This window comes from Rhipicephalus sanguineus, chromosome 5, assembly GCF_013339695.2.
Source record: "Rhipicephalus sanguineus isolate Rsan-2018 chromosome 5, BIME_Rsan_1.4, whole genome shotgun sequence".
Taxonomy (NCBI): Eukaryota; Metazoa; Arthropoda; class Arachnida; order Ixodida; family Ixodidae; genus Rhipicephalus; species Rhipicephalus sanguineus.
Genome location: NC_051180.1, coordinates 95,884,922 through 95,900,870, shown reverse-complemented (window position 1 = coordinate 95,900,870; position 15,949 = coordinate 95,884,922). Strand labels below are relative to the sequence as shown.

General features: G+C 44.4%; 1 protein-coding gene across 5 annotated transcripts in view; it reads right to left on the bottom strand.

Moving 5' to 3' along the window:
* The window catches only part of LOC119394018 (sodium/potassium-transporting ATPase subunit alpha), a 139,034-nt gene that overhangs the window by 15,598 nt on the left and 107,487 nt on the right, over nt 1–15,949 (bottom strand). For all 5 annotated transcript variants that reach the window (XM_049415590.1, XM_037661225.2, XM_037661227.2 and 2 more), the window contains exons 5-14: nt 13,957–14,070; nt 12,758–13,010; nt 10,448–10,716; nt 9,618–9,816; nt 7,650–7,894; nt 5,108–5,300; nt 4,127–4,302; nt 2,990–3,344; nt 2,318–2,419; nt 1,836–1,990 (exon numbers count right to left, since the gene is read on the bottom strand). In XM_049415590.1, coding sequence (XP_049271547.1) covers nt 1,836–1,990; nt 2,318–2,419; nt 2,990–3,344; nt 4,127–4,302; nt 5,108–5,300; nt 7,650–7,894; nt 9,618–9,816; nt 10,448–10,716; nt 12,758–13,010; nt 13,957–14,070 — 2,061 coding nt within the window. The remainder of the gene's footprint in view (nt 1–1,835; nt 1,991–2,317; nt 2,420–2,989; nt 3,345–4,126; nt 4,303–5,107; nt 5,301–7,649; nt 7,895–9,617; nt 9,817–10,447; nt 10,717–12,757; nt 13,011–13,956; nt 14,071–15,949) is intronic.

Below are 15,949 nucleotides of genomic sequence, written 5' to 3'. Positions count from 1 at the left end.
TCCTTAACTTTAAGATATCAAATCCAACGCGCAGCTTTCTCCCGACAAATCGAGTCTGAAAAGTGCCTGCACGTGAAAACGAAACCGAAACCGCGTCTGTAACAGCCTCCCGCCAGAAGAGTCGGACACAGTGTCATTGCTACAGTGTTCTAGGATGCTTTCGTGCGCGACAGAGCTGTGCGCATCATATTTGTTCCCTTAATTGTGAAGGGCAACTGGTGATGCCCCGCTGTTATTATGAACGTCTATGTCAAGCGAAAGTTATTTTGCACTGTAAAAATAGCTGCGTCGTGTCCTTTTGCGTGCTCAAGGCCTGTGACTGCGAGTGCCGCAAACAAAGGCAGATCAGCTGTATGTCGACCGGGAAAAGTTTCCACGGACCGAAAACGTGAAAATATCCGGATCTCAAAGATGAGCTTTACGTCCAGTTGGAGCTTCTCCTTGTACTATAGAGAGCTTGTCTAGGCAACGACCTAGACAAGCTCTCTCTGGATACGCATGCGATCGAAGCGTATCCTGAAGCGATCTTAAGCCAGGGAAATTGTATCACAGAAGCGCATGAACTGCCTGGAGAATAGATTTTATACATTCTAAGAAAGCATACTGTCTCACTCTCTACTTTTCTAACCGACAACCTAGGGGAATTTAAGTTCTTATTTTACACTCGGGAATATTTTTGTCCAGCGCCCAATTCGAATAACGAAGGTGGTGTTTTCTCTCGGACGAAATCAAAAAGTCGTCCTAAGATGCGGGATCGGCGTAAAATTGCGTCGTAAAACCAAGGTTTTAAATACATTATTTCTATGGGGGTTTCGCCGGGACCAAACCGATTCGTTGTAAAATGCGGGTCGTCGCAAAACCAGGGGACGGATAATCGAGGTTCCACTGTAGTTATACTACAGACAAGAACTACCACAGTTTCAAGGTATAGCCATGACTGAAAAATATGCACACAGTGCTTTCCAACTTGATGTATTTGTTTAACATATAAGCAAATAAATACATTAGCAAAAGCTGCATCTATGTTAAAAAATTTCTGTAAGGGCACAGCCTGCCTACACAGGTTTTGCACATGCTTACTTTCTGCAGACACACACACACACAATCAAACAAACACCTACAAAAAAAAAACACCACTGATGATGACAACATTTAGCTTTATGAAAAGAGCACTGCAGCAGCACAAACATGTGGCAACAACAGTCGTGCTGCAAGAAAGGCAAGTGGCACCAGCAGCCAGTTAAACACCCAGAGTTGACACTGAATTACACAAGGCACTTGCAAAATGCCATGCTCAAATGCTTCTTTCTTCAAACGCATTGCTTTCTTCATGGAGAAGAACAACTCCCAATCAAGCTCTTCAACCTATCGTAACTAAGCTAACCCTGTACAGCAAACCAACCTGATGGATTGACAAGCGTTGACAAGTGGTCACTTGGACGTGCTGCTTTGCTGCCTCGACAAGGTTCGCAAGCATTTTCATCAAGGAAATAGCTCAGAGCTGTCTACGTACATGAAAACACAATGTGTGCTCCAAAAAGCGAACCTTAAGTTTGACGAATGAATGTCCTGCTCGGTTAAAATTGTTACTCTTATTTCGCCATGTTCTAAAACAAAAATCCAGGCAGCCAAGATATATGCAACAATTTACCTCCGGTTTCACTAGCATTCAATACGGGGTGTGCCCCAAGTAATGAACCACAAAAATGATTGAGTATGAAATTCCTTTACACTGCAGTGAATCCTTTGTTACCCTGAAAGGGACCTTCAAAAGAATGTGCAGCCGAAGCTTCGCTTTCTGTGCACGGGACAGTGATGCAGAAGCGTTGACTTACCATGTCAGTTCCCAAGTCAATGCACAGGATGGTAACGGTTCCCAAAGGCAAGGGCACATCAGCCAAGATGAACAACAGGAAAGGACTGATTTCAGGAATATTACTGGTCAGGGTGTATGCAATGGACTTCTTCAGGTTGTCAAAGATCAGACGACCTGCAGGTACAAAAATTGGGAAGAAAGTCTGGCCTTGAAGTTGGACTTTTGCAAACAGGGAAAAAGACGGGCCATGCCAAAAGATAGCGCATCGCAGACAAATGAGACTTATCTTTGTGTGTGTTCGAAAATGTGGCATATTGATAGTAGAAATGCATGTATTTGAAAGATAGCTATAAGATGAACACAAACATATGCTAAGTGCACCTAGGAACATTCCGAGAACGCAGAACCTTAACTGCGAGTGTCAAAACAGAATATTACAACATTTCAGATAACCACTCGAAGAGAACAGAGCTTCGAACTGAAGTAGCAGAAGCTACCAACCTTCTTCAACACCGGTGACAATGGAGGCAAAGTTGTCGTCCAACAGGATCATGTCGGCTGCCTGCTTACTCACGTCGCTCCCAGCAATACCCATGGCAACACCTGCAGACATAAGTGAGACTTCAATGTGCCTTGCTCAACACAGCATTTTTGTAATATGTTGAGGGTGGGTGAGTTAGAGAAGAGAAGGGGCAAAGGCAAGTGATATTCAAACACAAGGAGGATCGGAGATATGTTGATCGGAGATACGGATTGGAGATACTGCCAGGATCGGAGATACGTTGTTTCACAGCAAAAAAATTGCGTGTGCATTCCACTTCTACATAGTTTATGCACTTCAGTGTTAATCTACTACGGGGCCATAAAATTCGATTCCTTGAGTTTTGATTGGGTCAAATGCTGCTAAATGAGCCAGCAGTGCATTTTGCTCCCTTTTCTGCATTTCACTTCACTCAACCAAGTTCGTTGGTCCCTTCGGGGGTCGAATTGACGTAAGTCAACCGTATACCACATGCCAAGCAAACGAATTTCAATCCAAGTGTGTTCTCCGATCTCCGTTGCTCTCTAGCTATGTCACAATGCTACACTCCACACCGTTATTTCTTTTACAAAACCACACGTCATAACATGCATTGCGCACTGTCATGCATAATGCCAATGCAAACGACTTGCCAATGTCGGCCTTCTTGAGGGCAGGCGAGTCGTTGACGCCATCCCCAGTCACGGCCACAATGGCTCCCAGGCGTTGGCAGCCCTCCACAATGATGAGCTTCTGCTGGGGCGAGGTTCGGGCGAAGACGATTTCGGTGTGGTGACGCAGAATGTCGTCCAACTGTTCAGGGCTGATGTCTCTCAGTTCCGAGCCATGGATCACGGCCGCCTTGGCGTCCCGCGGGTTCACTTCCTCCACGGGTACGTTCAGTCGCTGCGCAATGTCTTCCACGGTTTCGTTACCCTCGGAAATGATTCCAACAGCCTTGGCGATGGCTTTGGCAGTGATCGGGTGGTCACCAGTCACCATGATAACCTATCAAGCAAAGAAAAGGGAGAGGACAGTTAAATGTACAGTGCACTTAACCGATTGTTTAATGAGAGCACTCCTGTGAAGCTGATTGTAATGTTCGCATAGCGTTAACAAAACCAGAATGATACTGCTCAAGCTCAGTGTGACAGAGCTCCATTGTCACTTTGCACAACAACCGTTACACCGCTCCGACAACACTCATGAATGACTGGTCGAATGAGCCGAGGTGCAGTAAAACACCAAGGCAAAGAATTGCAAAGAAGCAAAATCAGCCAAATAACCGTGCATGACTAATATATCAAGGTGAACGCTAACCACTACACAGGCTGGTCAGTTCATAATGGGGATAAAATTTTTGCGAGAGTTGTATAGACACATAGCAACCACAAGGCCATGTGTGAGCTAAACACAATGGCAAGTTTATTAGCACAATTTAGATTAGCTGATTGAAACAGTCACGTGCACGGGTGCATAGGACACAAGGTTAGCTGTAACAAATAGTATCTGGTGTCATAAGCTGCCCCAGGGCTGTGCACAGCGTTCTAATTTGGTTTATCTTATTTCAGTTATTACTACACTCCATCCTTGCCTTCAGTAACAAACAGAGCATCCGATGAGCCATTATTTGACAGAGCATTCTTTTTGTGCAATGCTGGGCAGAGAAGACAACGGTGTTTATCATCTCAAATCGCCCTAAGCCCACCAAGCGATGCCTGCATTGACACACGAAAGCCCTTCATTGAAACATCCTTGTCTAAAGTTTAAGTAGGCATGTATGGCCATACCTTGATGCCGGCACTTCGGCATTTGGCAACAGCATCGGGCACAGCAGCACGTGGGGGGTCAATCATGGAGACAAGACCAAGAAAACGAAGTCCGGTGAGTGGGAAGTTCTGTTCGTCGGCGTCGAAGGGGTATCCGGGTGGGTACTTGTCTGTTGGCAGCTTGTAGTCGCAAAAGCCTGGTTGACGGGGAAAATGCAAAACGTAACAGTTGTAAATTCGAGCTAGAAGGAAGGTGCTGGGATTGAAGTCTATTTTTCAAAAACTGCTACACGATTAGCATAAACGAAAACAAAGTTATGGTTTATTTGTGCTTAGCCCATCCCTGCATATAACCTGCGCCCCCAGCTACAACCAGAGGAAAATTTGAAGAAAAAAAAAAAACGTTTCCGTGTATTGCTGTGAACCCACCCTCCTTGCAATATCGTGAAACCAGTGTGCTCACTAAAATTTGTGCATATCCCGTGGCCTGACTTGGCCTCTGAATCTTTCTGTATTTTTGGTGCGAGTTAAATACGAGAAAATGTACATTTTCCCTTTAAACCGCAAGTCTTATTTCAGAATGTGCCTGTGGAGGAAAGGTGGTCACGCTTTTGTATGTCACGGTATAGAAATATCACTAGATAATGTGTTTCCTTTTGATGGTGAAAAGAAAAATTCTGTTGCAAAATGTACCACATATGCCCGAACAACAATGCGAGTCAGTTTTAATCAGAACGCTTACAAAGTGCAACAGTTTATGTCAACCCCTTCCAACTCCTCCTAGTAGAAAATCCTTGTGGTTTAGCGTATAGGCTTACAAGAAGAAAAGTTGTGAGCAATATAAACGTACATGGTTCCTATGTAATTTTCTTGAATGAAGAGCCTCACTGTAGTGATATGGTGATGCAGACAAAAATCTAGGTTATCAAAACCATTTTTCAGCTTAATTCAGCCATCCACATTCCTAGGCTGTTTGCGGAAGGTGTTGCACAGGCAACTCACCAATGACACGCTCTCCAAGGCCTCCCAGTTCCAAGTAGGCGTTGTTGAAGGCTTCCTTCATCTCGTCGTCGAGTACCTTCTCCTTGCCGTTGATGAAGATGGTGGAGCAACGGTCGAGGATACGCTCGGGGGCACCCTTCATGAGCAGGATGTAGCTTGGGTCATCGGGTTCTTCAGTCTCGTGCACAGTTACCTGAAAAACAACGACCAACGCTGAGAATTCAGATCCTCCAACTATAAGAAGGGTGCCCCACAAAAAAAAAAGTGGGCAGCTTGCACTATTGGAACAGGATAGGAAGTTGGGCTAGTTGGTGCAAATGCATTCTTGATGCAGCACTAAAAGACAGAGACTAAGAAGGAACATTCACACTAAAACTGAACATTCACACAGGACGAGCACTCTTCCCGTGTGAATGTTCCGTCTTTGTCTTTTAGCGCTGCATCAAGATTGCACTATTGGTGCAAGGCTGGACCAACAGCAGAACTTGTGGCTGACCTAGAATATTGGCAAGGTAGCATGGTATTAATTAGCAAGGTCCTAATTAGTACAGTCTTAATTTGCATGCTCTCAGCATTATCCTAATTAGCAAGATCCTCCCTCTCTCTGCTCCTGTATGTTTTTTTCTCTCTGTCTATTCCAGTCTCTCTCTGTTTCTCTCCTTTCTCTTCAGTTTATCTGCTCTGTGCCTCTCTGTAGTGGTCTTCAGAAGGCACACGCATTGAAGAAACGCCTACATTGCATTTCCATTGTGTCTCAACCTGAATGGTTGTGCTGGCCACAGACCTTATTATTCGCAAGATTACTGGGCAATACAGAAAAATGTACTCTAACTATCCTCATTTCTCGAATGTACATTGCCCAGAGCAAACTCCCTGTATAGCCAATCCTAAGATGAAGAGGACGAAGAGAGAGCGCGTGCCAGCTGAGTTATTGCATTCCATGCGCTGGGCACAACTTAGTTTTCTCGTCACGCAAACCGGCGGAACAACAAACAGCTCCGCCGTTAAAAAATCCAGCAGCTAGGAGAAGGCAATCTTGAGATCAGAAACATGCAAGTGCAGCAATACTGTCTGGTCAGTAACACAAGGCACTGCAAACATGAATTATTCATTTGAGTGTTGATATCTCAATGTGCACAAAGGACAGTGACACGGTGGAGTTAAAGGGTGCCTCTCCGCACCTTTGTGTATGCTCCGATTTTAACATCAACAGTCACCAACAAGATTAATGTTCAGTTTGCACATGTATGCCATTTAATTACATTCACTAATATCAGTGACACTGCAGCCAAGACAAATTTTTTCAGTGTTTGGTGCCACATGGGAACTGATGTTTTTGAGCGTGGAGGAGCAGGTGCAGTTTGGTTTCGTGCATGAAGCTCGCACCCAATTCTTAGGTTACCGCCGAGTACAAACAGTGAGGAATTGACAAATATAGAACACAGGAGGGATACAAGGATCAAGCACTGACTGCCTACTGCCACCAGCCACAATGCGCTGACTGCATGAAGGGAACACTGAACACGAGAGGAAAGAAAGAAACATCAATTCAGAATAACCTGGATTAACACGGCAAGTTGGGCGAGTTGGTACGTTAACATATTTGTTTGAATGTGCAGCGCAGCACAGACAAGGGATGAAGAGTGTACAACATGAGCGCTAACTGACAAATAAAAGTTTATTGCGAGCTGCACACAATCAAAACATACATTCTTCGTCCCTTGTCTGTGCTGTGCTACACATTCAACCAAGTAGAATAACCTGCCACTTGCCGAGGGGGCTAACAACTTGGAGGATGCTTGAGCTTCGCCTTCAAGAGTAAAACACGATAGCGTAATTGGGCCCTGTGCACATCGCCTTCTCAATTCCTAGCCTGGTTTCGATTCTCAGTGGGCCTCAACTGTGCCGCAAGGAAACGAACGTCTTCGCGTGTAACATTGGCCAATTCAAACCATCCTAGAACACCTACTGCAAGTACAGTTGCGAACTGCCCAATACACCATAATTCTTCCTTTTGCGAATCAGCAACGGGCTCACTATGCGCCCGTAAGGCAACACGCAAACTTACACAGCTGCTCATTTTGCTGCTGATGATGATTAAATATGTCTGAGCGCTTTGTAATCAATAGGCCTTTAAACCCCTCACACGTTGTGCAATTCACATGTATTGACGTCTGGCGCGATTCTACGCTTCTGCCACGCAACATTACATGCGTTAAGGAGACTCCTCCCACTACATGACATTAGTATAGTGTTTTTTTCCCGAAGCAGTTTCAAGCAATGGCTTGGCTGTGTGGTAGACTACCTGCATGCCATGCAGAAGGCCTAGGTTCGATTCTGACTCTAAGCAAAATTTTTTCATTATTGATTTTATTTGCATCTTTCTCAATTTTTCGATCACCAATAATGCTGATTTTTCGCTCACAACCAATGACGCTGACTCCAAAATTTCTGTAAAAGGAGCGCTTTAACGCTATCACGTTAAAATCTGCGATGCAATTGCTAACGATAGAGACAATAGAAGACAGAGAAGGAGACTTACGTGGTACTTGTTGGTGGAATTGAAGGGGATCTCGCAGACCTTGGGGTTGCGCTGCCTGTAGGCAGCAACGCTGCCGATGGCAAGCTCCATGCACTTGAGAATGGCAGACTCCGAAGCATCACCCGTGCACTCTCGCTTGAGGATAGGGACGTTCTCCTGTCCAGCCTTGAACTCTGCCCTGCTGCAGAGGCAGCAGTTGCGGGCGAGTGCCTTCCATCCAGCAGAGGACCTGTCATACTGGACGCCTGCACCCAGAACGCGAGGAAGATAACAATAACTGTTGGGGCTCTGCATCCCGAAACCACGATATCATTACGAGAGACACCGTAGTGGAGGGATCCAGAAATTTCGACCACCTGGGGTTCTTTAATGGGCGCCTAAATCTAAGTACACGGGCGCCTTTAGCATTTTGCCTCTCCATCAAAATGCGGCCGTTGCAGCCAGGATGCGATTCTGCGACCTTTGGGTCAACAGTTGAGGATGTGAGGATGCTATTGCTGCTCACATACTCCTCACATACAGATGCAGCATAATGCAATACAAATTTACTTTTTCAAATTAATAAATTAGGTTAATCAACAAATCAATAAAATGTGGATAAAATGGGATTGGGTTGCATTCCTTCTTACGTCTAGTGAATCCCCAAAACATCCTTCACAAAGCCTGTGGATTCTGCAGAACCCAGTATGAAAACTAGGGGTGTGCGAATATTCGAAATTTCGAATATTTTTCGAATAGTGTTTGCTATTCGATTCGATTCGCACTGGAATTTTACTATTCGAACTATTCGAACTTCCCAAAAACAAATAGAGTCAACGCCCGATTGAAAGTGACCCCTTCAGATTTTCAATATGCTTCACCTCATTACACTAGCGTATTGCGGCAAAGCTGCCTTTCAAGGTCCGTTACGGTCGAACTTTGCCAAGAACGTCCGATTAGAAGTGGGCCCTAGATTTTCAATATGCTTCACTTCATCACACCCGGGTATTGCGCCAAAGCTGCCTTTCAAGCTCCGTTACGGTCGAACTTTGCCAAGACACAGTCAACGTCCGATCGGAAGTGATCCCTAGAGTTTCAATATGCTTCACCTCATCACACCCCGATATTGCGGCAAAGCTGCCTTTCAAGCTCTGCTACGGTCGCAAATGTATTAACTCAAGAAAACGCTGGTTCCAACACGGAGACGAAAGATGTGGCAGAGGTGGGGGCTCAATGCTGTTTTAGACCTGAAACTTGGGCAGGAAGTCCTAAAAATCGGAAGCCGAAGCTTTTTAGATGTTCTTATATATCGACGTCTACGGGGCAGATTTGGAACTACGGACTTGAAGGGAGCACAACCTTGTCTGCCACATCGGTTGGGCTTCCACAGAAGTTGAAAGAGGAGGAGAGGCTGAGGAAATAGCATCTTTGCCTACCACGTGTAAAGTGTTGTCGGCAACACTTTGGTTGCACCAAATCATGTACATAAATACAATTTGGCCTCTACATTGCCTCATTCTTAATAAGACAACTATGAAACACCACCCCGCCAGTGCTTCATCAACCTAGCGAAAAGAAACACTTTCATGTTGCTATCTCATAAGAATATGCTAAGGAATCCTCTCTAACATTTCTTTCTGCAGTTTCGCTTTGAAGTATTCGAAAAATATTGTAGAAATATTCGAGAAATATTCGAAAAATATTCGATTCGATTCGCACTCGCACTTCAATATTCGAATTCGCTTCGCACCCAAAATTTTGCTATTCGCACAGCTCTAATGAAAACCCTTGCTATATACAAAATTTGCATACCACCAGCACACGACACCCGATATCTTGAAGTGCGCCCCTGATATACAGACGAAGTGGCCAAACTATGTCTAGAGAACAGTTTTTTTTTACGGTGCTGCGCTATTTCGAATCTCATTTGGCAGGCAGCAAAAAATGTACACATGCGATAAGAGAAAATATGCAGGTATGCAAACACACCGGACTGATCTTCCGTAGTGTCAGCTTCGATGATCTGGTTGTCGAACCACATGTGGGCAACAGTCATACGGTTCTGTGTCAGGGTGCCAGTCTTGTCAGAGCAGATAGTTGAGGTTGACCCAAGGGTCTCTACGGCTTCCAAGTTCTTCACGAGACAGTTCTTGGCGGCCATTCGCTTGGCAGTAAGGGTGAGACACACCTGCATGACGAGGCATTACCAGTTATTTTTTAAGCACGGCAAGAACTTCTAAATGTCTAGAGGCTCTTCCTATGAGCTCCGGAGCCCTTCAATATTCAAAGATGTGGGTAACATCTACCTAGATTAAGCAGAGCAAAATTGGTGGAAGAATTGCACAATAATAAGGCCTTCAAGTGTGGTACCCACAATACCCAGTAAAGCCTCAATATAACAAACTCGGCAATAATGAATTATTAGACAAAGTAAATCTAAAATGTTTCTCTGATTATGTAATGAATGGATGGTTACAATAAATAGTTTATATAAAAAAAGTATTTTGACAAGTGGCCTAGCTTCATCATACAAGGCTTGACAGAGGCAAAATGGAGAGCTGCGGGTAATATTTTGTTGCATGCCCCGCGTAATATTGTTGGTTGCAATTCCAACGAATTCAAATTATTGCAAGATCATTCGTTAATCAAAATTAAACATTCGCCGAGACTCTAGAAACAGAACACAGCTATGGAATATGTTGTGCCTAGCAGCTGAACATCATATCTGATAGACGAAGTAACAGAATATGATTTAAATACACAATAAAGAGAAATCGACGAATGAAATATGTAACAGGCTAAGTGGGACTTGTACTCACGGTGACAGTGGCCAGGAGACCTTCGGGCACGTTGGCCACAATGATACCAATGAGGAAGATGACGGCATCTAGCCAGTGGTAGCCCAAGATGAAGGCAATCACGAAGAAGGTTACTCCCAAGAACACAGCGACTCCGGTGATGAGGTGGATGAAATGGGCAATCTCCCTGGCAATGGGCGTCTCACCCATCTCGAGGCCAGAGGCCAAGTTCGCAATGCGGCCCATAACAGTCCGGTCACCAGTGTTGATCACCACACCCATGCCAGTACCTGTGCAGGAAATAAGCAATCAGTGATTTGAGATGACAAGTGACGTGGCTTTGCGTCCAGAGTTGGTATGTGAGGTGTCAAGTAATAGGGCGAACAAACAGTGCAACGAAGGCTAGTTGGTAGACACTTTGAGAGTGAAAAAGCAGCACTTAGAAAAGGATGATAAAAGAAAAAAACGGCAGATCCCATGCACTGTGGAAATCGATGTAATGCGAAGCAGTCAGCAGAGAGCTGCATACATCGTCTTGTTTCTTTGAGGGAAATGAAATCATTCATGTCATGACATCTTGTTCACTATACTATAACCCATGTTTGTCATGCACGCATGCATCTACAATCTTTTATATAATGAAACGTATATTCTGGTATATACAATGCATGACCTCTCATTTATGTTCGTCACACACTCATGTCATGCCATGCACTTTAAGAAAAAAATATTTGGGGAGCATTTCTGCCACACAACAACAATAGTCATCTGGCTTGCTCGCGTTTCCTTTCTTGAAAATCCGACTCTCGTCACTTTTCTATCAAGAATGCTATGTCACGTTGATGACGCACGCGCTGTTTGTGACCGGGAACTGCTGAAACCGTAGTGATAACACGAGGAAAGTATGTGAGGTGGATGGCGATTATAGTTGTGTGGCAGAAATACTCCCCAAATACTGGATTTTTTTCTTAGAGTGTACCAATTTGGGTGTAAATCCAGTAAACAAAACGGCTGGAAGCGCACCATGACAGTGTCATGTAAATCATGCCATACATGGCATGCATGTTATGATATGTGGGTTGGGTCTTGTCACTTATGCTCGTCATACAGTCACGTCACACAATACCAGTTTTGGTGTACTATATCAAGCTAGGGAAACCGCCGCAAGCGCACCATGAGCGTGGCATGAAAATCATGCTGTACAAGAAATGAATGTCACGATTGTCATTTTACCACCTGTCATGTTCGTCGTAGAGTCACGTCATGCAATACCAAATTTGGTACATGTCAAGATAGCGAAATGGGTGCAAGCGCACCATGAGTGAGGCATGTATGTCATGGCGTGCAAGACATGCATGTCGCGATTTTCACGTTACCACCTGTCATTTATGTCTGACATATAGAAATGTCTCGTCGTACCAATTTGGTATATATCCATCTAATTGAATGGCCGTGAGTGCCCTCGGACCATGTCGTGTAAATCATGCTGTACATGACATGCATGTCATGATTTGCACGATAGGACTTGTTCCTTATGTTTGTCATACACACTTGTCACGCCATACCAATTTTGGTATATATCAAGTTAACGAAACGGCTCCAAGAGCACCAACACTGTGGCATCTAAAGCATGCTGTTCATGACGTGCATGTTATAATTTTCATGTTATGACCTGTCATTCATGTTCATCATACAGTCATGCCATACCAATTTTGGTATACATCCCATTAACGAAACCGCCAGGAGAGCACAAACTCGTAGGCGGCTAGATAGATTGATAGATACGCTCAAAGTCGCAGAAGTTCGCTAAGAAATGCTTTGCATTTAGAAGCACTGTGTTGCTATCCTTTCTTCATTCCATTTTAGCGTAGCCAGAAGTGTACTTTGGGGGTTGTTCAACCCCCCCTTCTCCCCACCCCAGAAATTTTGAAGTTTTGTATGTATTACTATACATATAGAAGGAAAATTCTCTTTCCTTTCTTTTTCTAACTTTGCACTACTACAATGTGTTTAGCAAACACCAGCTCACCCAAGAAGCAGTTATCCCCTTATATTACATACATGCACACATATACACACATAAATGTACATAAAGGAGAGCCTGACCCCCATCATAAAAGAATCGGCTGATTTGTGCATTCTGCCCCTTTTGTAAAGCAGCCTAAACTTGTTGTTTTGTTCAAGACGCACTCCATGGGAAGAGAACCCACAACGTCATGAGAGCCCTACAGAAAATATGGTGTTCTTGTAGGTCACCTGCTGAAGCAGCTGGTTGACCAGTTCACAGTAGTTCTCATATTTTCGCATCACGAAGCTGCTTTCCCAACCCACCTTCAACACAGTTGGTGGAGAAGAAGGCCAAGTTCCTCGTTTCCAGCGGATTCTCGTTCGTAAGCTCTGGCGAGCGCGTCTGGGGCTCAGATTCACCGGTCAAGGACGAGTTGTCCACTTTGAAACCTTGTGCTTGGATGACCCGCATGTCAGCAGGGATTCGATCACCACCTTTTACCTCACACACGTCTCCCACCACAACCTCCTCAGCGGGAAGGTGTAACTTTTGTCCATCACGGATCACTATGGCATACTGGAAAGGGTATCAAGAAAACACACAACACATGCTACGTTAGTATTGCACAAGAATTGACCCATGGATGGACCGATACGTTCTGGGAAGTAGTTGCAGTAATGAGGCGTGAACAATAAAATGGTCGAAGGATAGCGTATGCCTATGCCTAGCTTCGCTGTCCATCCCTTCTGTGCTTCTACTAGATCCCCAACATGTTAGTTCCTATAGGTGGTGTACCATGGAAGCAAGTAAGCCATTTTCTTTTGGTGTGAGGGTGGCACTTGTGCACTGCCAAACATGTTGCACTACTGTCCGTCTTGAAGATTGCTCATGACATGAAGTAGAAGGCTGCACAGCGTGTTTCTGTGCCCATTGCTTGCACCAGAAATTTACCAATGCGTACAAGGTGAGCGAGCCAGTTAAATGAAAATTTACCCCGAGATTCAGCTTACTGGAAATGTGAGTTACTGCAGTGAAGTGGCAATGTGCTTAATATGTGTTTTAAAAGAGCAGCAGTGAACAAGTGCACCAAGCAGTGTTGTACGAAGCTTTGCTTTGCACAAGCATATTGTGTGGTGTGGCAAAAAACAGTACAGCTATGCATTCTGCAGAGCAACAAATCTTTGATAAATTAAAATAAGTTCAAGTTATGACAGATATCTCGAAGTGCAAAATGTCTACAAAACTTCCGTGTTGAAAAAAGAAGTACGCTTGACTGTCCAGTATAGCTTCGTGGGCATCAGTGCATATTGCAAATGTCTGGCAAGACTTTGTACTGTGAATACAACTCGACTGAACACTTTTGCTTATCTCCCACTTTGTTACAATCCCATGCAAATTGTTGCACTGCTCATGTACACAGAAATTCATGGAACATACTCTGAACGTTGCAATTTTCTGTGGCCAAGCAATTCATGAGCAAGTGGCTAGTGTACCCCATGCAAAGTACAAGTACAGCACTCACCTGTGGAACCATGTTTTTGAAAGACTCCATAATTTTTGAACTCCTGGCTTCTTGATAGTAGGAGAAACAACCTGTTACAATAACTACAATGGCCAATACTGCCCCCAGGTACAACTGAAAAGAGAAAGAACAAACCATACTTCAATATGGTACAATGTTTATGACATGGGGTAAGCGAAGCCAGGCTTTTGAAGAGAAACATTCACAAGGAATTCTTTTCGCGCTCGCAGCACATACAGGCATCATCCAAAATGGCCATGTCAACTCTATTGTAAGGATTCAGCAAGTAGATTTAGGCTTGCATAGGTGTGAAAAGAACAGAACACAGAAGCACTAACATCCAGATTGTGATGTATTCGAACATTGTCAAAAATTCTTACACAGAGCAGAACTAAATGTATCCGAATTGAAGAATATGGCATGAGGCTTGTTCACTAAACAGCAGCTATTTACAATAAAATTACACCTTTTCTGTCTTGTATTTAATGCATTTGTTTTAATGCTGCTACACTGATACTAACTGGCTAAAAAAGCCAGGATATGCTGCTCTCTAAGCTGAAGTGATTTGCTAACGTAACTATGGTGTCAAGGTATTTGTGCAAATGCTTCCTCTGGGAAATCTGCTTACATTTAGTCAAACCTGCTACAGCTTTGCCCGCTACACAAGCTAAAAATGTGGTATCCCTAAGCGTTGACATGTTCCACAGAAAAACTTGGGTCAGGCGAAATCCCAGATGCTGATATTTTTTATAACTCCTTAATAAGCTGGGCTGATGATATATACAGTAAAACCTCGTTAATTCAAAGTCACTGGGACTGTGAAAAACTTTCGAATTAAGCGGGTTTTCGAATTAACGAAACATACAAAAAACGGGATGCAAGGAACTTTGAATTACTGAAAGTAATCAGAGGTGGTCGTATGGCCTTCTAGTTTGTGGCTCCAATGGTTGTTTTCCAGCAATACCTGGTCCCATTTTTGCCGCGAACTCGGGAAAACGGGAGGCCTCGCTGCTATCAGCGCAAAAAAGAAAAAAAGAAAAGATGAAGCCTCGTTGTTAGCTGAAATGCGTGCCTGCGGAAAAGAAGGCGTGCTTCACTGCAGCACAGTGGTGACACGCGGGCAGCATGTCACCTGATCCTCGCAGCCTCAGCGCGTAATGATGCAACCATTCGCCCATTCTTTCTGGTAAAATAAAGAATATGATAATGGCCAGTGTGACGGAATCCGCAATGTGTTCTGGCTGGAAAACATGATCACTGAAGTTTTCACCGAGTTTTCGAAGTAGGCGTTACAGGCAAGAACTCCGCCAGCAGTGCAAGTGCGGAAATTGCCGAAGCAACCGCCAATCGGAGGTTCGCATACATCATGAATTCCGTCAGACCGTCCTTTATCTTTTCTTTTCCCCAAAAGAATGGGTAAATCATGACGCGCTGACGTGGCGAGAAGCATGCGACATGCTGCCCGCGTGTCACCGCTGTGTTGCAGTGAAGCATGTCTTCTTTTCCGCAGGCGCACGTTTTTAGCTGACCACGAGACTGCGTTTTCTTTTTTTCTTTTTTTTTGCGCTAGCAGCAGCGAGGCTGGGTTGCTTCAACTGCCACTCATTAATATCGCTACACTGCATTGCCCTGTGGCTCTTAAGGGCCGTCGCTTCCGCGGATTTGCGGCGAAATCGGGATCGGGAATTGGCACATGGCGCCCAATGTTTTCGAATGAACCGGGCTGGCGCTGACCGCCGCTTCAAATTATCCACTCAGATTTACATTGCACAATACGGGACCACAGAAACCCTTCGAATTATGCGGGATTTCGAAATAACCGAGTTCGAATTAACGAGGTTTTACTGTACATCAGCGATAACTTGCCAATTTATGATGGGAGGAGCAAGCAGACTTCATATGAGCTAAATATCAAAGGAGCTTTGTGGTGCTCCAAGCACGGCATTTATTTGCAATATTGTAGTATAATTAATGCACCTGTACATTGAAGGAC